Source organism: Tenrec ecaudatus, chromosome 12, assembly GCF_050624435.1.
Source record: "Tenrec ecaudatus isolate mTenEca1 chromosome 12, mTenEca1.hap1, whole genome shotgun sequence".
Lineage (NCBI taxonomy): Eukaryota > Metazoa > Chordata > Mammalia > Afrosoricida > Tenrecidae > Tenrec > Tenrec ecaudatus.
The window spans coordinates 33556302-33581460 of NC_134541.1; the positions used below are offsets into that span (position 1 = coordinate 33556302).

The 25159-nt window shown below is 44.7% G+C and overlaps 1 protein-coding gene across 1 annotated transcript in view; it reads left to right on the plus strand.

The window, feature by feature from the left end:
* Positions 1 to 25159, plus strand: part of TMC2 (transmembrane channel like 2) — a 79806-nt gene that overhangs the window by 22507 nt on the left and 32140 nt on the right. The window contains exons 4-9 of the mRNA XM_075527967.1: positions 5324 to 5414; positions 14583 to 14664; positions 15028 to 15134; positions 19826 to 19924; positions 22134 to 22276; positions 23318 to 23465. Of these exons, the coding sequence (XP_075384082.1) occupies positions 5324 to 5414; positions 14583 to 14664; positions 15028 to 15134; positions 19826 to 19924; positions 22134 to 22276; positions 23318 to 23465 (670 nt within the window). The remainder of the gene's footprint in view (positions 1 to 5323; positions 5415 to 14582; positions 14665 to 15027; positions 15135 to 19825; positions 19925 to 22133; positions 22277 to 23317; positions 23466 to 25159) is intronic.

Consider the following 25159-nt stretch of genomic DNA (forward strand, 5'->3'; position numbering starts at 1 on the left):
AATTTAAGCCTCAGACCGTCTCTGCGTGACTCGCTCACATCCGTAATGATTTAAACAGTGATGGGAGTGGGGAGAGGACGTCTTAGCTAATCTCAGGGCCCCACGAAGCAACCGAGGGCCCAAATGACCCTGGAAAAGTAACATCCTATGAACAATTACAAGCCACCTAGTCATGCCACTTGACTTGATTTTATCGTGGTGAAACATGCGTAACAAAACTGGTGCCATCTCACCCATTTCTACATGCACAATTCTGTAACACTGATGGCATTTTTCCGCTCGTTCCCACTGTCTATCCTGCCTTTCCCAATCACTCCCCCGCCATCAGCGTACCCTCAAAGCTCCCACGTCAAAACTCCCTTTCCCACTCCATCCTGCCACGGGGAGCCCCCAATCATCTTTGGTTTCTACATTTTTTTTATATTACATAAATGAGATCAGGCATTCTTTGTCCTTTTGGGACTGACTTATTTTGCTCAGCATGATGTTAAGGCTCATGCGTGTGCACTTGACTCCTCTTTCAACTTATAGGAAAGGCTGGCACCCCAGCACTTATGAGCTGACTTTGTACGGGAGAAGGATGGGGGGAAGACTACAGAGAAATACAAGGCACTTATTCAGCATGTCTCTGCTGAAGTCTTTTCATTGTGATTTGGGTGGAAGTTTAGAAAGCAAACTGGTTTTCCATGTGACAGTTCATCCACGTTTTGATTTTTAACCTTTGACATTTGCAGCCCCACAGAGTGACAGCCTTCTTCCCACTTTCTCCCTGTGTTTTACATCCCTCCTCCTTGCCTACCTCTCCCCGCCTTCTGAGCTTCATCCCTGGTAAAATGCTGACCTTTGGGCTCCTATGGTTGGTTATTCTAAGGAGTATGTTCCCCCATGCCCGCTCCATGTTACTGCTCATCTTAGAAACCTATCACTTGGCTGAAAGTTGAGGCATGCGGGTGAATTCTGTTCTAGACTTGAAGAATGTCCATGAAGTCTTTATCAGAGCAGCAAGCCTGGTCTTTTTATTATTTATTTTGAGTTCTCTTGCACATTCCCCGCCCCCTCTACCTAGGACCTTCTCTGTGAGTGCCTTTAGAGCAGTCAACTGTGGGAGTCGGGCACCATCTAGTTCTCCTGCTCTCAGGGTTGTGGAAGCTGGTTCACGTGGTTCATAGTCCTCTGGCTTTGTTGTAGCTTCACATCTTGGATTTCCTCCACATTTCTTTGCTCCAGGCGGGGAGAGATTTCATCGTGGCCTCTCGGATGCCCACTCACAATCTGCTGGCATTTTAAGGGCAAGGGCAAAAGCCCCGTTGTTTTAACTCCTGATTTTCTATTAAAATGCTTCCACCCTACATTAGAACTTTGTGTGGGAGGGAGGAATAAAGTATGGTACGAAGACTATAAAGACGCTGTTTTTTTTAAGTCAAGGAATTCTATGATGATTTTAGCCATTCAATTCTGGACGTGTATAATTTGATTTAAAAGCAAACATGAAATGGGCAAACGACTTTTAAGGAAACATTTCTGCCCTCCATGACCATTGCCCCCAGACCCCTCTTTTGTGTTCCTGCCACGGGATTGGGAGCGATGTTTGTTCTCCTCTTTCCTCTGTGCCTCTTGTTGGCGCCATGACAGTGGCGCTTCACCAGGTTTTCAGTGACTGTGATTTGGGAAGCAGATTGCCAGGTCTTTCTTCTGAGGCACCTCTAGATGAATTCAAACCCCCAAGCTTTTGGTGAGCTGCCCAACTGCTAATTCTTTGAGACACCTCATCTTCCTGGTTCCTTTCCTACCTTCGTGTCCTCCGCATTTGCAAAATCCTCATTCTTTATTAAAACTGAACTTTTATTTCAGACAATAGGTCACTCCTAGGACATTATCTCAATAGGTTCCCTAAAAATATCTGTTAAGGGGCAGGGAAGAGCCACCACCCATCCCAGGCCATCACGGTATTCCAACCACTACCGTCCTCACTTAATAATTGCCACATAATCCGCTCCCCCTGATTTCTTTTCAAGTAATTCACTCTCCCTTTCTTCAATAGTATTTTTTCTTTTTTAAAACATTTTATTGGAGGCTCTTACAACTCTTATCACAATCCATAAGTAAAGCAAGGACGGCTATTTTTGTTAACCCCATGCACTCCAGGCAGCATATTAAAGAGTCTGGCTTCGCATACACACTCCAGACCGGACAAGGGTTCTGTAAATACTGCTTGCTCCTCAGTCGATGTGAATGGTCTCCTGCCGGTCATGGTGGGCCTCCAGGCCCAGGGTAGACCAGCCAGCGCTGTCCAACAGAGCATTCTGCCAGGACGGGAACGGGCTGCCACTACGCCATTGGACATGGCAGTTGCTGGCTACAAGGGCTGTTGAGAGATTGGATGTGGTCAGCGCTAACTTTTTCTCATGTAACTGACATGCACATGGTTGCCTGGGACTAGAGGCGACAGTTTGGAAGCCGCAGCTCCACACAGTGGACTGGCTTCCCTCCCAGTCTCCTCCTCCAGAGCCCCTGCTCCAGCTCCCTCAAATGGTGTCATTGCTGCCACACCTTAAACACATCTCTGGCTGGAATCCCCCCAGCAAGAAGTCCCCCTGGCCCCATCACGATCGGGCCGAGTTACACGCTGCCCCTTAGTCCTCTTGTTTGGCTGCAAACTCTTCTTTGCAGAACGGCCTTGTTCCACTTTTAATACCGGTTCCCGCAACCGTCAGCAGGGATGGCGCGGCCAGCTGTCACTAACAGAAGCCCATCCTCGCTCGGGTGTCACCTGAACACATCTTTTATTAACGGTGGGAAAAGAGCAGCCCTGGCATGTGTGGAAATGAGATCTCCAGCTAGCTGGAAGTCTCGGGGGGCCTGGGAATCCCTGGTGACTGGTGGGATGCCCAGAGAAGAATCTGACATCTCTGCCCTGCGTCTGCAGGACCGGGTTCTGCCCCTGTGGTGGGCACTGCGGAAAAGGCCCATGTCTCCTCCTCATGAAACCAGGTCCCCGTGAACAGTGGGTCTCCTCTCTTCAGGCTGCCTCCTTTCCGTTTTCTACTCTCAGCGTCTCCCACCAGACTCCTTCTCCTAGGCTCAAGTGTAAGCTCTTGGGCATCTGGGTCCCCAGGGGTTCTGCTTGGAAGACCTTTGCTTTCTGCCAGCTCACCTGGCTAATGCCTGTTGTCGTGAGTTGGGACCAAGTTGGCGACACTCAAGTATCTCCCAGTCCTTGGCTACCTTCCCCAACCTGGGAAGCAGAGTCTCGTCGATGGAAAGTAGTACCGACATCGCACCCCTGCCGAGGTGCAGGGTAAGGAACACGCAAAGGCCCTCTCTACTGCTGGCCCCTCCGCCCAGCCACACTTCCAATTACAGCACGGATCGATGTTGATTGCAGCAAGGTGCCAACACCCTCTGTGTGGCTCCCTCAGCCAGGCACCTTTCATGTGTGTGGCACCGGAGAATGTCCTTAGGTGCTTTCTCTGATACGCACTTGGACTTGTTCCCTTAGGTGAGGGGCTCTCTTCCGCATGATGGTGTCTACCGTGCCGGGAGAAGGACTTTGGGTATACCTGAGTTAATAGGAACTGCTCAGTGGTGCCCCTTCAAATGATGCCATGCCTGTGACACCTTAGATACACCTCTGATTGCAATCCCTTCGGCAAGCAGCCCCCACGGCCCCTCCACAGTCAGGAGGAGGGACTCGCTGCCCCTCAGTCCTCTCATTTGGCTGCCAACTCAGCTTGGCAGAACTGCTTTATTCCCCTTTTCATACTGCTTCATATATATATATATATATATATACATGTATATACATATACATACATATATGTCAACATTTGGTAAGTGCTCTTTATGTACCAGGCACGGCTCTGAATGCTGCACGTATGATAGCTCATTTAATCCTTACAACCACCCTGTGACGCTGATGCTATCGATGTCATTGTCGTTGTCGTTGTTAGGTGCCATTGAGTTGGTTCTTACCCATGGCCAGCCTGTGCACAGCAGAACGAGACACTGCCCAGTCCTGTGCCACCCTCACAACTATTCCTGTGCCTGGGGCCGATGGTTACACCCACTGTGTCAATCAATCTCCCTGGGCGCCTTCCTCTTTTTCCCTGCCCTTCTACCAAGCATGATGGCCTTCTCCAGGGACTGGTCCCTCCTGACAACATGTCCAAAGGACGTGAGACGAAGACTCACCATCCTTGCCTCTAAGGAGCACTCTGGCCATGTTTCTGCCAAGGAAGATGTGCAATGCTCTCGTTACTGCCCCCCTTTTTCACTGGTGAAGAAATTAAGGCACAGAGGCTGCTTGAGGTCACATCGTGAGTTAAAAGGCCAGGCCAGGCCATGGTTTGAACTCGGGAATTCCGGCTCCAGAACCTGCATTTTTCATTCATAATCACTTCTCCAGAATGACCAAATATTCTGGAATGTACCCCGTTGCATCCCGCATGATTTTCTCTCTGGAAGAAACCAGAGATCCTCTTTGCTAGAAACAATGGAATGGGGCTTCCCTGCCTCGAGCCCAGTCAGGCAGCCAGCTGGTCTGGGCACAGCTGTTGGAAATACTGTTAGAAGGCTGGCATGACGGCAAACCTGGGTTCATGTCTCTGCCACCTGGGTGGTCTTGCCTTCCTACTCAGTCCCTCTCGGTCCGCTTCCCTTCCCTTGACCTCTCTGAGCTCCGTCAAAGCTGTGTCTGATAGTTGCTCTGATGGAGAGAGGAGCAGGAGATCAAGTACCCAGTGCCCACCGTGCCACGAGTAAAGGGCGGTTGCCGTTATTGTTACAACTTGAACCTCTTTGGTCCAGACACTGCAGAAATGAGGCTACGGTACACAGGTGACTCAGAAGCCCATGGACGTCCCAGGCAACAAGTGGTGCTGGTGTCAGAGCTGCTAGTACAAGTAGCTCGGGGATGTTTGCCTTCATCCTGCCTTCCCTCTTGCGCCCCAGCTCTCTGACCCTGCCACCCCCCTTCTCGATGTTTAAGGACACATGTGATTACGTTAGCCCCCTGAGAACAAGTCAATATTGTGTCTGTTGTATGCTATTCTGACCCATATCAACCTTACAGGACAGAGTAGAACTGTCTCATAGGGTTTCCAGGACTGGACGCTTTACTGGAGCAGATGGGCAGGTTTATATTGGGCTGCAGAGCCACTGTTTGGGAAGCTTCAATGGACAGACAGTCAAAATGGTCTCCCCTCGTGGAACTTACATTCTAACTAGGGGTATTAAACCGCATGAGGCTTTCCGTCACAATGCAGCCTCAGAGTTCACATTTCTTTGGGGTAGGTATGAATTCCTGCCTTTGTTTCCTACCCAGGGAGGCCCAAGCCTTCGTGGAGAAGTATGAAGGAGCCTTGGGAAAGGGGAAAGGCAAGCGACTCTACGCCTACAGGATGCTGATGGCCAAGGTATGTGGTGTCCCCGCCCTGCAGAGGGGCTCAGCTTTTGAGTCTGTACCACTGACACAAGGACCAGCAGAGCCTCCCCAGTGTGTGTCCAGTAACCTCAACAGGGGTAGATTAGCCAATAAGCAAGGTAGGCACCGGCTGAGTTGTGCTTACTTACTAATCTGTAGTGCACAATGTTACCTATTATGTGTTGTTGGTTTTAAAAAAACAACTGGTGCATACCGTGCTTACTAGATAATCCATCCTGGCCCCAAATCCTGAGTTTGAGGCCCAAATGACCATTCCAGTTCATCAAGGAATGGAATCCAATTCTATCTGACCCATTTTTCTATATTTGTCTGTGAGACCTTCAGTCTATCTGATACTTGTTTCCTCCTTAGTGAATACCTCAATTCACCAAATTAATGATTTGAAAACCACCACGATCTATTTTCCAAATCCCGAGTCAGGATACATTGGTTGATTTGATGAAGTGCCCAAAGGTCCTGGCATCACTGGGGTCCTATGGGTAAGACGGAGTTCCCAGGTGGTGCAAATGGTGAAGGCCCTCAGCTGCTAACAGAGAGGCTGGAGGTTTCCACCTGCCCAGAGGTGACTTAGAGAAAGGCCTGGCTCCCGACCTTCCAAAGCTCAGTTGCTGCAAAGCCAATGGAGCACAGTTCTGCTGGGACACATGTGAGACGGCCCTGAGTCAAAGGAGATGAATGGTAACCGAGTGAATGATAGCCAGTGATACCCATAGGTAATCAGCAGGGCTTTTGATTCTAATTGGACATTTAATATGTGCCTTAATGAAATGCCCTCCTCTACCCACTAATTGGGGGGAAACTATCCTTTTCATTCTCTTAATTTCTTGCATCTGGCCAGTTTGGGGGTTTCCGTGGTGAATAATTGTTGGACCCGAATGGTTTAGTCACTGAGTAATTATAGTGCTTGTTGATGCTGGCTGCCCGATTGTCCTTGTTATGCAAATGGTCCTTAGCTACACTTCTGGGTGGACTAGAGAAACAAATTCATAGACACTCATATGTGTATAAGAAAGAAAACATCCCAGCCCAGTCCAGATCAAGTCTATTAGTCTGATATTAGCCATATTCTGATACCAATCTCTAAACTCCTCTTCAGACACACGAAACACACGCAATGACGCTGAGTGCAGGAAGCTCACAGGCCAGTGGGTGGAATGTCTTGTGGATCCAGTGGAAGTAGAGGCATCTCAGGCTGGTGTAGGCCTCCACGTGTCTCCTCCAGTTTCAGGGCTCTAGCTCTCTCAGCCTAGCTCCATGTGGCTTGTCAACAAAAATGTCTCCCAGGGAGAGTCTGTCCCACCCCCAGCAAGCTATTTATCTCCTTAGCCCCTCCAAATGAGGTCATCAAGCTGCAAACTGATTGACAGGCTAAACTCCACCCCTTCACTCTTAATAGACTTAAGTTGACAACAGATTATGTAACTATCACAGCTTCCATACCCATCACATTTCAGTTTGTCACACTGGTGGCTTGTGTGTGGCTGGGATGCTGGAAGCTGTGTCACTGGTATTTCAAATGCCAGCAGGGTCACCAAAGTGAACAGGTTTCAGTGGAGCTTCCAGACGAAGAACAGACTATGAGGAAGGACTCGGCTGCCCAGTTTGGAGAAAGTAGCCCCCCAAAACCTTGTGCATAGCACAGCTTTCCAAAATAGAAGAACACACTCAGCATATCTTAACCTGAAAGAAATCGTTAAAAAAATTCAAGCCTCAAGTTGCGATCTTGAAAGATTCTAGGGGCAAAACATTGAATGATACAGGAAACACCGAAAGAAGATGGAAACAGAATCCCTATACCAAAAAAGAACTAGCTGACATTCACCCATTTCAGGAGGCAGCATACGAGCAAGCACCAATAATACTGAAGGAAGACGTTCAACTTTGCGTTGAAAGCTTTATCAAAAAAAAAAAAAAAAAGAGCAAGGTTCCAGGAACTGGGAGTACAATACTGGGCTCGAGCACAGGAACAACCGTGAAGATGATGCAGGAGGCAGCAGTGTTTTGTTTGGTTGTGCATAGGGTCTCTATGGGGTTGGAAATGACTCAATAGCTCCTAACAGCAACAGCGTCTCCATACAGGGAACCCCGGTAGTGTAGTGAGTTTTGCGTTGGGCTGCTAACCACAGAAGTCAGCAGTTCCAAGCCACCAACTCCTCCAAGGGAGAAAGATGAGGCTTTCTACTTGCATAATGAATTATCATGGCCTTGGAAGCCACAAGGGCAGTTCTACCCTGCCTTATAGGGTCACTCGATGGCAGTGAATTTTTGTTTGTTTGCTTTTCGTTGTCCACTTAGCAGTTGTACACTGAACCCGTTTTTCCACAAAGAAGATTATGTTCTTCAAATATACCTCTGACAAATATTTCCGTTCAATCACTTTTCTGTCCAAATACTTCCAGCTTCTTCCTTAAGGATGACTCCCTATCGTCTGTCCTCTATGATTCTCTTCTCTGCTGGTTTTCAGTTCTTTGCTGTCTCTCTCATGGCATTCTCAGAAATGTCTCCATTTATTCTCGGCATCCTTGATTCATTGCTTCTCAGCATCAGGGATTGTCTTCGTGATGTACAATGTCTATTTTCATTCTGTTACTGGACTTTGAATTTCCTTGTAATCCTTTCTTGCTTCTCCTATATTCCTTCAAAACCCCCAAATTGTCACCCTTTGCTTTAGAAGTCATGTTCCTCACATACTGAGCCATTTGATAAAAGTATTTTTATCGATCCTGGAGGCAGTGCAGGGTGCCCAGTGCCACAGTAGGTTAAACACGAGCTGCTAACCACGAGGGCAGCTGGTGATTCAAACCTGCCAGTCTGGAAGGGAGGCCGGTGAGCTGCTTGCTCCTGTAAAGATTACAGACTGGGAAACCCTCTGGGGCAGTTCTACTGTGTCCTTAAAGGTCACTATGAATTTGAATGAACTCAATGGCAGTGGGTATAGAGGAAATGCATCAAAAATACCAAAGGGTTCTATCCTCTTTCCCTTATTCTTATTTTTTCTCATGTATTCATCCACACCTGGATTTCATCCACAGGCCCTATGCATAGCTTTCAGTCTGCCATTTGGCTAGACTGCTATTTGAACCTCCTTTCCTGTGAATAATTGTGGGAGAAAGATGAGGCTTTCTACTCCCGAAAAGAATTACAGACTTGGAAATCCACAGGGGCAGCTCTGCCTTGTTCTACAAGATCGGCTAAGTGACTTGACTTAATGGCAGTGATAGGTAGGTAGGTAGGTAGGTAGATAGATAGATAGATAGATAGATAGATAGATAGATAGATAGATAGATAGATAGATAGATAATTTTCACTAAACTCCCTGCCATCTAGGCCATTCTGTCTGTCTTCTGATGGCCGTGATCGTGGTTTGCTGCATCCAACTAGAGAGCATAGCTCTCATTCTGCGGCTTACTCGGCGGCTGTTTGAAACCCTCTTTCCTAATAATCTATATACTCAATCCATTCCAAGTTCAAACACCAAAAAGTTCAAGGAACTGACTATATATTTTTCCCATAAAAATAATGGAAAACCAAATAATTGCTTCTGAGGCCCCAAAATTACACCTACGAAGTCTTCTTTCCAGGACTTTAAATCACCACGGAGGATTTCCGCCTTCTTGACTCTCACTGTCTCGGGACGCTATCTGCTAACAGTAACTTTTCAACCTCTTCAATGGTCTGGGTCTTTGTTTCGTGGGTAACGATGCCACACCTTTCACAACGTTAGAGGCTTTAATCACATTTACTCCCCCCAAAAAGTTGATTTTGTCCCCTTAGCCAGAGTGTCGTCAGCTGCCCAATTAGACAAGCGGCCACCTGACTTCACTTTACCATGAGTCCTTTCGTTATCTCTGCGGTGGCTCCCAAGGCCTTCTGGGCTGTACTGCTGGTACCACTGACTCTCTTTGGACGGCTATGATCGCTTGCCCAATGCGCAAACACGACGCACCACGACGGATGCGTTCACCGCGTGTTGTGAGTGAGAGTGGCGCTCAGAGTGGAGCATTGGTCATTTGTGTCCTGGTGAGACTCCACGGCTCTCAGAGATTCACTCTGGGCCGGTACAGGGTTTTTTGTCCAGTGAGTTTTCAGTTCAACTATTGAACAAAGTTACTAACACTGAGCAGATTTCCCCCCATGGATTTTTCTGTTCCAACAATACAACTGAGGTGCTGCTGTACAGAGGAGCCCTCACAGGGCAGTGGTTCCGAGCCGGTTTGCTGGAACCGCAAGGTCAGCAGCTTGAAACCACGAGCAGCTCCATGGGAGAAAGACAGGGGGCGGGGGAGGGGGGCTTTCTACTAAACCCACGGGGCAGTTCTGCCCCGTCCTGTCGGGTCAAGATGAGTCACCATCGAAGAGATGGCAGTGCGTTATTAGTGACGTTCCTGCGCATACCCGGAGAACAAGGCAGCATCCTCAACTAGCAATCTGGTCCCACGGCCAGCAGCTGCCACTCCCAGCACGCAGGAAGGGAATTGGGACTTTCTCCTGCGCACAAACAACCCAATTTCCTGACTCTCTACACGAGGGAAGGCTAAGAACTTCAACATCAGAAGTTCTCCCAGGCCTCGCTCCCTGCCTCTGCCTGCCTCTAGGGTGGTGGTTCTCAACCTGTGGGGCGCAACCCCTTTGGGAGGGGGTTGGTGTCAAACGACCCTTTCACAGGGATCACCTAAGACCATAGGAAAACACTTATTTCCAATGGTCTTAGAAACCGAGATACGGCTCCTCTCTCTGTCTCCATGTGGGTCCGTCCACATGCAGACACGCCCACTTATGACACTGTGACCCACGCTACACCACGCGTCCAGACAAAATTTCATTTATCTGTAATTAGAAAGAAATATTTCACAATATAGAATGACATTGTTTTTGAGGTTCAATTTGTAACAATGAAAATGCATACTGCATATCAGGTATTTATATTATGATTCATAACAGTAGCAAAATTACAGTTATGAAGTAACAATGAAAATTCTTTTATGGCTGGGGGTCACCACCACATGAGTAACTCTATTAAAGGGTCGCGGTATTAAGAAGGTTGAGAACCCCTGCTCTAGAGCATCCCTTTTCCGACAGAGCTACCTCCAGCCTAAGGGCCCTCTATAAGTGGCTGCCAAGAGACTAATTGGCAGGCTGACTCTCCAGAGGCCTCCCTTGGCAACGTCCCTTACTCAGGCTGGTCCTCTGCCTTGTACTGATTTTATCAGCACTCTGAGAGGGGATCTACCTCTCAAGGGACGGCTCACATTAATAAAGCTTATGAGACTGATATATAAAACCAAATGCCAGATTATTAATTTACAAGGAGAAATAACTGGTGCAAGAACCGGGAAACTTGAAGCCCACACAGTAGTACATTTTATTTTTGATGGAAGAGTTCATGGTATGGGAAACAAAACCATCATCCTATTTCCAGTACATCAATTTACAGTAAAAAAGATATACTGTCATAGAAACAACATTCTCACAGTCCAGGTGACTGGCAAATGCTATCCGTATAGGTAGCACTCCAAAGGAAGCCACATAAACAAATGGTCTTTTAAAATCTTTATTTCCAGTATTGCTTCTTTATATTTATTTATTGTTTTACTGTGGTTTGGATGAACATTTACAGAGGAAGCTAAAGCAGTTTATAATTTTTTTGTGTTTCATGGCATTAGTTGCAATCACATCAATGTAACAGACACACGGCATTTTCCCCATTCCCTCCCCAGGCCCCTGCTTCCATTCAGTCCTTATTTCCTGCCTCTTCCTAGCTTTTTGTTGTTGTTTTAATTTCTTTGGTTTTATTAGAAAATATGGCTCTTGTGATCTCAGATAATTATGTGAAACAAAAAACAGCAGCATTACAAAACATAAAATAACAGCAATAAATATATTTATATATATCTCAATAATTACACTGCATGAGAATGGATTAAATACACCAGTCAAGAGATAGGGAGTGGTGGATCATAAAACAAGACCCAGCAATATCCTGTCTGCAAGAGACACACCTTAGACACAAAGACAAAAATAGACTAAAAATCAAAAGATAGAAAAAAAATATGTCAAGCTAATGAAAACTTAAAAAGAGCAGTTGCAGCAGTATTGTTTAATGAAAAAAATGACCATAAGGCAAAATCCAGCATAAGAGACAAAGGACATTATGTAATTATGTGATTATTAATTGAACCAGAGGACATAACCATCATTAATACTTATGCATACAGTGAAAGAGCCTCAAAATGTATTAATCAAACTCTTACAAGATTGAAAAGAAAAATAGATAGTTTACAATAGTAATAGGAGACTAACAATTTCAATGAAAGATAGAACAACTGAAAACTCAACAAGGAAACACACACACAAAAAAATACAATCAACCAAATTGACCTCATAGACATATACGAAACACCCACCCAACAACAACCAAGAAGCAAACAAGTCATATGTTAGGCCACAGAGCAGGATTTGATAAACTTAAAATTATTGAGATAAAGCATCTTCTCAGATCACAATACTATAAAACTAGAAATCAACAATTGGAAGTTCAAGGGGGTGGAAATCAAATCCACGGAAATTTAATAATATCTTGTTTTAAAACTACTAGATAATAGAAGAAATTTTAAAAATTAAAATTAAAAATGTCTTAAATCAAGGAACAATAAAACAAAGCATGACCTTTGAGACATAGCAAAAGTAATACTCAGAGATAAATCTATTGCAACAAATGCGCACATTAAAATAAATAAATAAGCACCTTAGCCCAACATTTCCAACAATCTGAGAAAGAAAAATAAACAGTGAAATAAGCCTACAACTGCTAGAAGAAAGTAAGTGATAAATATCAAATCTGTAACATTGAAATAGACAGCAGAGAAACAATAGCATCAAGGAGACAGAAGTTGACTCTGTGAAAGGATTAGCACAATCGGCAAACCCCCAACAAATCTAACAAAAGAAAAGAAGGGAAAGATGCGAATGTGAATCAGAAATGAAATGGTGACATCACAACAAAACCAAGTGAAACAAAAGTGATAACATCGGAACACCATGAAGGGCTGTGGGCCAGCCAACTTGAAAGCCTAGAAGAAATGGACACATTTCTAGAAGCACACTTCGTTCTTACACTAACATGGACTGAAGTACCAAATCTGAACAGCTCCATAGCAAAAGAAGAAATTGATTAGGTTATTAAAAAAAATTGGGGGGCCCAGTTGGCTTCATCGGTGAAATCTATCAAACATTCAGAGAAGAACTGGCACCAACTTAAACTATTTCAGAGTATAAAGAAGGATAGAAACTTCCTGAGTTCATTTTGGGAAGCAAGCACAGCCATGATAGCAAAACCAGACAGAGACATTACCAGAGTGGAAAGAGATAGACCACTGTCTCTCATGAACACAGATGTGAAATTTCTCAATAAAACCCTAGTCAATAGAACGGATCCATTTTTTTAAACGTTTTATTAGGGGCTCGTACAACTCTTATCACAGTCCATACATATACATACATCAATTGTATAAAGCACATCTGTACATTCTTTGCCCTGATCATTTTCTTTTCTTTCTTTCTTTTCCCTTTTCTTTTTTTACATTTTATTAGGGACTCATACAACTCTTATCACAATCCATACATATACATACATCAATTGTATAAAGCACATCCATACATTCCCCGCCCCAATCATTCTCAAAGCATTTGCTCTCCACTTAAGCCCTTTGCATCAGGTCCTCTTTTTTTTTTCCCTCCCTCCCCACTCCCCCCTCCCTCATGTGCCCTTTGTAATTTATACATTGTTATTTTGTCATATCTTGCCCTATCCGGAGTCTCCCTTCCACCCCTTCTCTGCTGTCCCTCTCCCAGGGAGGAGGTCACACGTGGATCCTTGTAATCAGTTCCCCCTTTCCAACCCACTCACCCTCTGCTCTCCCAGCCTTGCCCCTCACACCCTTGGTCCTGAAGGTATCATCCAACCTGGATTCCCTGTGCCTCCAGCCCTCATATGTACCAGTGTACAACCTCTGCCCTATCCAGCCCTGCAAGGTAGAATTCGGATCATGGTAGTTGGGGGGAGGAAGCATCCAGGATCTGGGGGAAAGCTGTGCTCTTCGTCGGTACTACCTTGCACCCTGACTGACCCATCTCCTCTCCTAAACTCCTCTATGAGGGGATCTCCAGTGGCCGACACTTGGGCCTTGGGTCTCCACTCTGCACTTCCCCCCTCATTCAATGTGGTATATATATAACGGATCCATTTTTTAAACGCATCATGACTAAATGAGATTCCTACTTCATTGCAAGAATGGTTCATCATGAGAAAAAGAATCATTGTACTTCATCACATAGATAAAACAAAGAAAAAGAATTACACGATTATATCAATGGACAGAAGAGGTATTAGACAAAATCAAATACCCATTCCTCATAAAAACACTCAAGAAAATGGAAAGAGAAGAGAAAAATCCTTAATAAACATCAGCCTGTATATCCTGAGACCAGAAGTAGACGGTGCACGGCCACATTAGTGGTGTAAGATAGTGGACTGACTGGAAGGAAAATGTGGGACAAAACTCAAAATCATAAAAAAGACTAGAGCTACTTAAGAGAAATTGGTGGAACCTGAGATTATGGCCCTTGGGGACCCTCCAGGCCTGAAAACCAAACCTCCATGACTTGCTTTCCTGCCAAATAATAGGGGGGGAAATCTATAAAGTTAACAATAATACTAGGGAGGTAAGCACCACTTAGAATAATCAATCACTTGAGGACAAATAGGCAGCATTTGCCCCAAGTTCAGAAGACAGGAAGGAAAAGCAAGGAGGAATATAAGTGGAAATGCAAGAGGAAAGTGGAATCAGTGATACTCCATTGCGGTGATTGCAGTCTGATGTGAAAGAAACTATGTATGAATTGTTCAATGGAAAAATTATTTGATTTGTAAACCTTCACCCAATTCACAATAAAAAGAGTTTTTCTAAAAAATCTTAAACAACCACTTCTTGCAGCTTGGATCATGAACGAGAGGGGAGGGAAATGTCAAGATGACAGCCTCACCTAGACATCAACCTCATGCAGACGCATCATCAAGATGCCTCTCCAGGTCCCAAGTCAGCATGTTAATGTACTGAGGGTGTTGCCCCTTTTATTTCAGAAATGGGTCAAGTTTAAGAGAGACTTTCACAATTTCAAGACTCAATGCATTCCCTGGGAGATGAAGATCAAAGACATTGAAAGTAAGTATTCTGGCATCATTGTTGTTCGGTTGTGTTATTGATTAATTTTCCAATGGCCTCGATTGTATTCTTGGCCTTATGATTAGAATATTTTGTAACCTCCATTATACTGGGGCCAAGGGAGCTTTCAGCCAATCAGACTAAGATTTAAATTCTGGTTCTTAATTACTAATGATGAGAACTCAGACATATTGATGAATCCCACGGAACCTTGGGTTATTTGTCTAGGGAGAAAGGAAGGTCAGGATGCTGGTTCCACAGACTGGTGTGAGAATGAAATGTGTACTGCACATAAAATGTTTAATGCACGTTAATTTCCTTCTGCAGCACTTACAGCCCAGCATAATTCCTCTCTCTTTACAGGTCACTTTGGTTCTTCAGTGGCATCATATTTCATCTTTCTTCGATGGATGTATGGAGTTAATCTTGTTCTTTTTGGCTTAATATTTGGTCTAGTCATAATCCCAGAGGTAAGAAAGTAATGTCCTATATCTTTGGGTAGTCATAATGTGATGGGTTACATCTTAGGTTGCTAACTACAAGGTCAGCAGTTTGAAGCTACCAATTGCCCCACTGGAGAAAGAGAAGGATTTCTACTTCCATAAAGAGTTATTCTTACAAACCCACAGGGGCATTTCTACTCTGTCCTATATGTCCTATATATGCAAAACCCAGCCAGATTCCTTTACACTGTTGCAGGAGAGAAAATATCTCACAAATTCAAATACAATATAGAGAGACACATTTGTTAGATCTTAAGCATGATAAGTAGTCTGCATGAGGAAGACCATGAGCATGAGGCCATCATGGCATCTAAGGATTCACAGAAACATGACCATTTATATAGGACATGGAGTGCAAAATAAACGGTCCCCAAATTATGATTGGTGGCAGATCAGTTCATCACAGTTGCAGGTAGGACTATAGAAACAGCAAAGGGACTTTAATTGGTATTGGTACACTCTTGCAAATAAAAAGGCATACACGATTGGTACAGGCCTCTCTAACTAAGGCAGCCATGATTACGGGGACCCTATGGTTGGGCTTGAATACATGGCATAAGTACACTACCAAACATAACTAAAGATGCACAAATAGTAGATGACAAACTACATGAGCAGAACCGCCTGAAAATTAGACCCTTTCATCAAAAGATCAATAATAGAACTCAAATATTGGGGGGAAATTTGGGGCAATTATATCTGGAGAAAGGGAGTAATCTCTAAAATTTATAGAAACTTCAGCACCTTAAGAATTGTAGGGGGAGGTCAGATGCTTACAGACGTCTCTGCCAGACTGCTGTCTCACCCCACCACAGGGGTGGGCCTGCTCTCTGCTGCTGGAGACAATGGATTACTTCTCCCTGAAGCTTGAAACCATTAGCTTGGTTGCTGTAGGTGGGGTTTCCAATGGAAATCCAGCTGCCATCCTGACTCTGGGACCCGCCCATCTTGTCACATGCACACCCCAATCCCTCCTCTTCTGATTGCATGTGTGTCCCTAGACATACCCCCTCTCATTGCTATGTAACCTATAGTGCAACCCCTTCCTGTGACGTATGTCTACAGGCCCGAGTTAGCAATAGAGATTCTCTCTTCCTCTTGCCCCCGCCAGCTCGCTCTTTTCCCCCTCGCCTCTCTAGTCCTCTGTTCCCTTTCTCCTTGCCCTCCTTCCCCTCCCCCTCTCTCCATGTGGACCACCAAGCAGGGCTGAGGTGAGCAATGCTACCATGTAATGTGTCTGACTGCATTATTGTAATGTCTCTCCTATCGCTCATGCTCTCGATGACTTTAATAGGATATTTATATATCTCAACTGTACAATTGTGCTTACTGAACCTGTGGGTAGTGGTAGGAGGCTGGCCCCCCAAACTCTTACCACAAAGAATAAAACAATTCATCCTTTTTAAAAATGGGCAGAGGACATGAACAGACAGTTCTCCAAAGAAGGCATTCAGGTGGTCAACAAACATGAAGAATTTCTCATAATTATTAGCTATTAGAGAGATGCTGACCAAAGCAGCAAAGATAAATGATCATGTCACCCCATAACTAATAGAAAAGCTAAAAAAAATGTTAAACACAACAAATGCAGAGAGAGTGTGGACATACTGGAACCCTTACATACCGCGGGAAGTACTATAGAGTGGTGCAATCACTGTGGACAGTGGGATGGTGCTTTCCTACAGATGGAACTAGAAATGCCCCATGATCCCACAGTCTCACTACTTGGTATATATCCTAGAGAAACAAGAGTCCCGACACAAATAGAAAGGTGCATGCACAGCCACGTTCATCATAGTATTATTCACCATGGAAAAAAAAACTTGGAGGCATCCTAAATGTCCATCCGCAGTAGAATGGATAAGCAAATGATGGTACAATGGAATACTCCATAGCCTCAAAGATAATGAGGAATCTTCTAAACTCCTCATAATGGGGATGAACCTAAAGGACATTATACGGAATGAAATAAGTCAATTGCAATAGGAAAAATATTGTATGAGACTACTACTTGGAGTGGGTACTGAGGTGAAGGAGAACAAACTGTCAACTAAGAAAGATATCAGCAAAAAAAAAAAAAAGATGGCAGCAGAGGAAGGGCCTGGAAGGAACGCAAGAGTTAAAGCCAACAAAGGTCAGTAATGTCATAAATATACAATCCTGAAATATGGGTGACATACACGCAGATGCATAGGTTGACATGAAAGCTGACCAGGTTTGGCAAGGAGAATGAAAGCATACTCCAGAATAGATTCCCGTTTGACAGTGAATTTTTCACACCTGTATTTACCTCTGTAGCCTTCAGTGTGGATTACTACTCAATGTGAAGATGAACAAACTCCTCGAAACTGGTCTAACAGGTCACATCATGATCCATGGAGAAAAGGTTGACGTTGTCAAGGATTTTGTCTTGCTTGTCTCCACAATCAATGCTCACGGAAGCTGCAGTCAAGAGATCACAAGATGTGTTGTATTAGATAAATCTGCTACACAGACCTCTTGAGAGTATTGAAAATCAGAGTTGTTATTTAGAGGACTAAGGTGCGCCTGATCCAAGCCATAGTATTTTCCATGGCCTCATGCATTGTGAAAGTTGGACTTTGACTAAAGAAGAATTGATGCATTTGAATTGTGATGCTGGTGAAGAATATTGAAAGTGCCATGGACTACTAAAAGGAGAAACCAATTTGTCTGGAAAGAAGTATGGCCAGAGTGCTCTTTAGAGGCAAGGATGGCAAGACTTTGTCTTAAATACTTTGGGCATATCAGGAGAGACCAGCCCCTGGAGAAGGACATCGTGCTTGGTGAAGCGGAGGGGCAGCGAAAAAGAGGACAGGTCCTCAGGGAGATGGACTGACCAGTGAGGGCAACCACGGGCTCAAGCCCAGCAACGAGGATGAGTCTGGCCAAGGACCGGGCAGTGTTTCGTTCTGTTGTGCATAGAATCTCTGTGGGTCGGAACTGGCCAATTGGATCTAACAAAAACAAGATTTACCTTTGCTGTATATAGATCCATGAATACAGTGGAACATCTGGGGAACAACGTTTTAGGAAAACTTCTCAGACATAATCAAATATCTTAAAAGAATGAGTGGCTGGGCCTGGGGGCTCAGGACTCTGGTCTCAGGAGACCTCAAGTTTGACTGTCATAATATAAACCACAAAAACAATATTCGACAGCCTACTTTGTAGGATGAGTAGCATGTGGAGACTTAAAAGTTGGGAATGGCCATCTCAGGTGGAATTATTGACGCTCCCCATCCAAAGGAAAGAATGAGGGGGAAGTCAATGCTACATGGGAACAATTGAGTCAATGGACTAATGGAGTCAACGAATATCAGTCTCCGTGATGCCTGACGAACGAGACAGTGCCTGGCTACCACTGCCAACTACGCTGCAAATAATCATTTAGAGGGTCCTGTGTAGAATGGAAGACAAATACGAAGCAAAACTCAGAATCATATTAAATTGTGAACACCAATTTTGCAGAAAGCTATGGATGACAGCGGAAGCTCAAAATTCATTTGCAGGGTCCCCCCACCTGGATTCAGCCTCTGGTGAACCCCTCTGCCCATAGACCAGGGATGTGAATAGAGTGCAGTGGGGGATGTTTTGTTTGTTTTTCTGTATTTCATTTTCTGTGTTTTCCTGCATATGAAAGCTAGGTTGGGTAGAGCTCTTGAGAAAGTGACTACATTGATGGTTTCTTGGGTGGAGTGGCGGGGCGGGGGGGGGGAATGGGAGGTGCAGGGGGGGAGTGGGGAGCTGATGACAATGAGTACAGGAAGAAGCAAATGTTTGTGCTGCTCTTTGTAATGTGGAGGACCAATTGAATTTCCAGATCTGTGAAGTGTCTGCTAAGAAACTGTCTTAAAAACTCATAATCTTAAGAGACCAGCCTGATTGGTCAGACAGAGACTGGTGGCACTCCCAAAACTATGACCCCTAGACATCCTTCTGTTCTGGAACGGAACTCACTGCCAGGGTTTAATTTCCAGTCCAACAGTAGCTAGATCGATAAGAGGGACAATGATAGACCTTAGACTAGTCCATCATTCGAGATAAAAAAAGGACAGCGTTTACACAAGGACAAAACTCAGATGGATTAAGAAAGTAGAATGGAAACAAGAAACACAAGGAAGAGGTGGGGTAAGTGATGTCACACTGTGGGCATTGGAATCATTACATGAAACAACCATTGTAGGAATTATTGAAAGAAAAGTTGATTTGTTTTGTAAACCTTCACTTAATATAGCATGCAAAGGCAAAAATCTATATCTGTAATATGTTGGAGACAACCTATATCATATAACATTAAAAATAGCTCATAAAGTTATATTAAGATAAATAATTGGACTAATATATATATATATGACTAAGAAGGAGCTGAAATGAACTATATGACTAATAGTAATTATCTTTGGATTATGATTTAATAGGTAATTAAAATTTTTCTCTGTATATACAAATTGTTCTTCTGTACTTTAAATTTTTTTCTACAAGGAGTGAGGGTTACTTTTAAAATCAGAAAGGTACGATGCTATTTAAAGAAGAAAATGGGCATGCCCTGTGCTAAGAAGAAAAGTATTTAACCCAGTATGTAAATGTCTCTGTTTGTTTCCTCTAGTTACAGTTGTGTCATTCTGTCCCAACACCAGGTCCTGATGGGCATGCCCTACGGAAGTATACCCAGGAAGACGGTGCCTCGAGCTGAGGAAGACAGAGCCATGGACTTTTCAGTTCTTTGGGATTTTGAGGTATTATTCCCAACATGCGACTGCATGCACCTCCATTTTCATGATTGTTAAAGCCTCACGGTTATCTGGAGAAGGATGCGATATTGCCTTGAATCTTGAAAAGCCAATGCTTTAATCAAGGAGAATCTCCGCACTATGCAAAACGAGCTGCCAGACCATGTCCCCAACAGCCCTTCTGGAAAGGCTTCATAGGTTCCTCTCTCCAGCCCTGCTCTGATGGACGTGAGTTCCATCATTTAACACCTCTGTGTAGCATAGTCTTATCACGTGGTTCTATCTCCCATGTTCACATCCAGACCCACAACTTCCACTCCAGCCTTGCCCCGCTTTCACCTGCCATCTTACACCGAACATCTCACTTGTTAAACAAATTCAACATCTAGCCACCAAAATCCACTTCCCTTTCCTCCCTTTCTGCTTGATTGGCACCACCATTCATGGAATAATCAAAATCTGAGTCTCGTCTTACACTTCTCACCAGCTTCTTCACCAACACATCCCCCCACCACATCTGATCGATCACTAAATCTGAACGGAACGACCAGACTCTTGAATCTGTCCCCCTTTCTCTATTCCTCTTACCTCTGCTTTACTTCTTTCTTTTGTTCAACCTGTTACCTCACCGTGCCCAAACTGCTCACCGCCATCTAAATTTACCCCTGCCCTTTGTGGGTTCCTAACACCCCCAGTCCTTCTAGAATATTTACCCCTGCCCGTTGTGGGTTCCTAACACCCCCAGTCCTTCTAGAATGCAGATCTGACTCTGCCACTCCCCTACCTGCTATGCTCCCTGATTCCCTGCTACCCAGAGGGATGAAAATCAGGATCTGGCCATTACCTCCCTCGCTGGTCCCCCTCTACTTGCTCCCACTGAATGCTGCTGTTTCATCGAGTTTCGGGGACTTCTCTGGCTGCATCGCACTCTTCTACTGCCTCTCTGCCTTTTGCTCTTGGTCCTCTGCCTGCAGTGTCATTGTTGCTAGTTGTCATCGAGTCCAATCTGACTCATGGCAATTCCAAACGCCAGGAACTGTTCCGTAGGGTTTCCAAGCTGTGGCCTTTCAGAAACAAATCGCCAAGCTGTCTTCCAAGGCACTGCGTGAGCGGGTGCAAACCACCATTCTTTCACGTAGTCGCTGTTCACTCAGCTCTTGCACTAGCTGGGGCTTCCTCTGCCAGCGACACCCACCTCCTTTTTCAGATCGTCGTACTCACGGGTGCCTGGGAATTTGATTCTGCAGCTCCAGGGAAGCCGCCGGCCTCCTCCCATCTCAGAGATAGATTTGAAATCTCTCAGAAACTGGTGAAAGCATGTTGGAGCATTTCCCCAAGTTACTTAGGACAGTGATGTCCAATTATACCACTACTAAGTTGCTCCTTTAGTCTTCAGTTCCCAAGGACTCCAATTGAAGCATCCTATCTACCAAAAGCAGAAAGATATTTTCTCAACAATAATTATGTTCCTATTTTATACAGGCAAGGAGGTGCCCAAGTCCCAAATTAATATAACTATATACAAATAATTGCCCCTAAGAGGTGTACCTAATTACCCCTAAACCTAATTATACCTAACTAGGGGTCCTCAAACTTTTTAAAACAGGGGGCCAGTGCACTGTCGCTCAGACCTGTTGGAGGGCTGAACTGTAATTAAAAAAAAAAAACTATGAACAAATTCCTATGCACACTGAACATATCCTATTTTGAAGAAAAAAAACAAACAAACTGGGCAAAATCACTCAGGGGGCCGGCTAAATGTCCTCGGCAGGCTGTATGTGACCCGAGGGCCATAGTTTGAGGACCCCCTGAAAACCAACTTTAAAGGCGGTTTAGACTCTGAGTCTCATCGTGTATAATTTTCTTTAGAAGCTTGGATATGTTGGGAATGCTCACCTGGCTGTGGGGTGAAAGAATTTGAACCTATATGCGTGTCTGATCTCCAATATCAACAACACTCCTCTTGCCACTATATCTGTATAGATTCCTTATGGTGGGGGAAATCAAAGAAAAGACAGAGAGGGGGACATAAAGGAACTCTGGAGAAACTGGGATAAGTCAGGGAGCAAAGGGTGGGGGTCAAGGCCATCCAGACCCCTTCTCTTGACCCTCGCGCCCTGAGATTCCCATTAGAACCCCGGCAAAGCAATGCCTGACTGATGACAGTCCTTGCTGAGCTCACAGATCTAACTCCTGTGGCTTTGCTGTCACCCAGGGCTACATCAAGTACTCTGCTCTCTTCTATGGCTACTACAATGACCAGAGGACCATCGGGTGGCTGAGGTACCGGCTGCCAATGGCTTACTTTATGGTGGGGGTCAGCGTTTTCGGCTACAGCCTGATGATTGTCATTAGATCGTAAGTATGACTAGTCAGGCGTTTGCTTTTCTTCACACCAACGGACCACTAGCTAGGCTACTCCTCTACTGTTTCCCTTCTTGTGGGGTGTGCAGAGAGGAGAAAAGCAACCAATTGAGCAAACAAGACAGATGCCACTTGTGACATGTGGTCTGAAAGACAGAAACAGAATAATGTGGAAGTTCTGGAGAATGGGATAGAAACTCCTTTTGATACAGTTGAGCTCCGAAACCTCTTCCCATGCTGGAAGTTGGAGGCAGAGCATTTCGCCAGAGGAAGACCTTGTACAAAGGTCTCAAGGCAACGACTAACCCAGTAAGTCCCAACCTAGTGAGATCCACAGACTGTCCCAAGGTCAGTGAGGCTGAGAGGGGGCATGGTTCCCCTGCACAGGTTGGCCAAGCCTATGTATGGAAGCACTCTCCTGCTCCTCTGATACTAGCTGACATGTCAGGACCAAGCCCGGTGCATATGAAGATGACCAAAATCATCGCTGATGAGTCAACTCGGACTCATGGCAGCCCGTTAAGTCCATGTAGAATTGAGCTCCACAAGGTTTCCAGGGACAGGGACTTTTGGGGTTTTTTGGTTTTTTGTTTGTTTTTTAGAGTAGATTGTCAAGCCTGTCTTCCAAGGTGGCTCTGTATGGTCTCAGACTTCTAGCCTTTCCGTTAATAGTGAAGCTTGTTAATTATTTACACCACTCACGACCTCCTCCTATATCATAGAAACAGGAAAATCTGTGTGCAACACATAGATCTGACTGTGATGAACCATAGAGCCTCTGTGGCCCCAAGTTTTCTTGTCTCAGAACAGAAATGATTGCTCTATATGTCTGTGCCTCTTAATTCATATCCTCTGAAGACAGAATTCAGCCCAGTTCCTGAATGGCCTTCTTCTGAGGCAGGGGACCCCAGTGAGCTAAGTCTAGGGGTGGGGAAGCACCGTCTCCTGCACAAACCTAAACACCAGCGCCCATCCGTCAGCAGGAGCACAGGATCGGCTTAATGACAGTGGGGTGTGTGTGTGTGTGTCTTATAGGATGGCCAGCAATAGCCAGGGGAGCACAAGCGAGGGGGAGACAGATAACTTCACATTCAGCTTTAAGATGTTCACCAGCTGGGACTACCTGATCGGGAATTCAGAGACAGCAGACAACAAATATGCCTCCATCACCACCAGCTTCAAGGTAGTCAACTCACAGCTGTCCCCACTTCCTGGGGGAGCTCTCGGTCCCATCAGTCATTGGGCATCGATGGAAATAAGATGCCCAAATGACTTGTAGCAATGGTTTTGCCGGAGATCCCAACCCTTCCTCTCACACCTGAGAAAGAATGCTCATGGCTGGTACGCCCCATCTGTCACAGGTGTTGGGATCTTATCCCATCTGTTGCTGCCTGCTGCTGTGTGCAGCTGGAGGAAATGGAGAGACTCCCTTGCAGCAGCAGTGATCAACCTTTATGCATGCCGGAATGATCGAAGGAGCTTTAAAAATCTCCTGGTTCCCACCTCAAAGATCCTGATGTCACTGGTCGGGGAGAAGGTCCTGGCTTTAGTGTTCTTAAAAGCTCCCCCAAGTGATAAGAACACCCAGAAAGAGTCGAGCACCTCATTTGGGGGAAATGGAGATGAAGGAATCATTCCTATGCTACTTAGCACTTCATTTATCTCAGGTCCAAGTAGAGGCAGGTGGGAACTTTGGCTCTTCCTCTAAAGCAGGGTCCTCAAACTTTTTAAACAGGGGCCAGTTCACTGTCGCTCAGACCTGTTGGAGGGCTGGACTATAGTTTAAAAAAAAAACTATGAACAAATTCTTATGCACACTGCACATATCTTATTTTGAAGTTAAAAAATGGGGCAAAAACACCCGGCGGGCTGAATAAATGTCCTCAGAGGGCTGTGTGTGGCCCGTGGGACATTGTTTGAGGACCCCTGCAGGCAACCAGAAAGGAACAAAGAAGATGGATGGATGCAAGATAGTTTAATATGTGGGAAATATTGGGCCTTTTCTCCTAGTCTATTAGCAATGGGTCGAACGTACTTCCATAAGAGTGTTCTTACATATCGCTTCTCGGCCTTTTGGCTAAGATCAAGTGTGAAGAGTATTCTTACAAATTAGTAAAAAGTATGGACTCGGGAGACCGGCTGAAGCTAGGGGACTCCTTGAGACAATCACCCTGGGGCACTCCTTAAAACTAGGACTGAAATGATCCCCTGAGGTCACCTTTCAGTGAAATAACAAATTGTCACAAAACAGTAAGGGGTTTTATCTGTAAGTATAGAACTCCATTACAAAGCCATCTGTGTATAGCACACAAAAGTAATTTACTTCAATTACTTTGAAGTAAAGATGAGAAGATGAAGGGACAAGGAAATGAGAGTCCTGGTAATAGAACAACTAGATGGTAAATAAAGAGAATGTTGACACATTCTGAAAATGTTACTAATATCACTGAACAATTTTTGTAGAAACTGTCAAATGGAAATCTAATTTGTTGTGTAAACTTCCACTAAAGTGCAATAATTTTGTATATTAGAAAAAATGTACTTACATATTATACAAACTATGTAAGTTTATTTGTATTAAGTACCTGGTGAGCTAGTTAAACCTGAACCCAGACACTGTAACTGTTAGTCATCAGAAAGTCTCTTGCCAGGCCTCGTGTGCCATCTTGGCTCCACCCCTGACTCCTTATGTCCTTTTAGAGAGCTACTGAAGTAGGATAGATGGTTAATAAAAATACATAAATAAATCAGTGGGGGTTTTGTATAATAACAGTAAACCACTAGCAGACAGCTTTTAAATGTAATTCAAAATCGCATAAAATAAATAACATAAATTTGAACAATAGCCAAGGCAAAAAAAACCACAGAATTGCTACA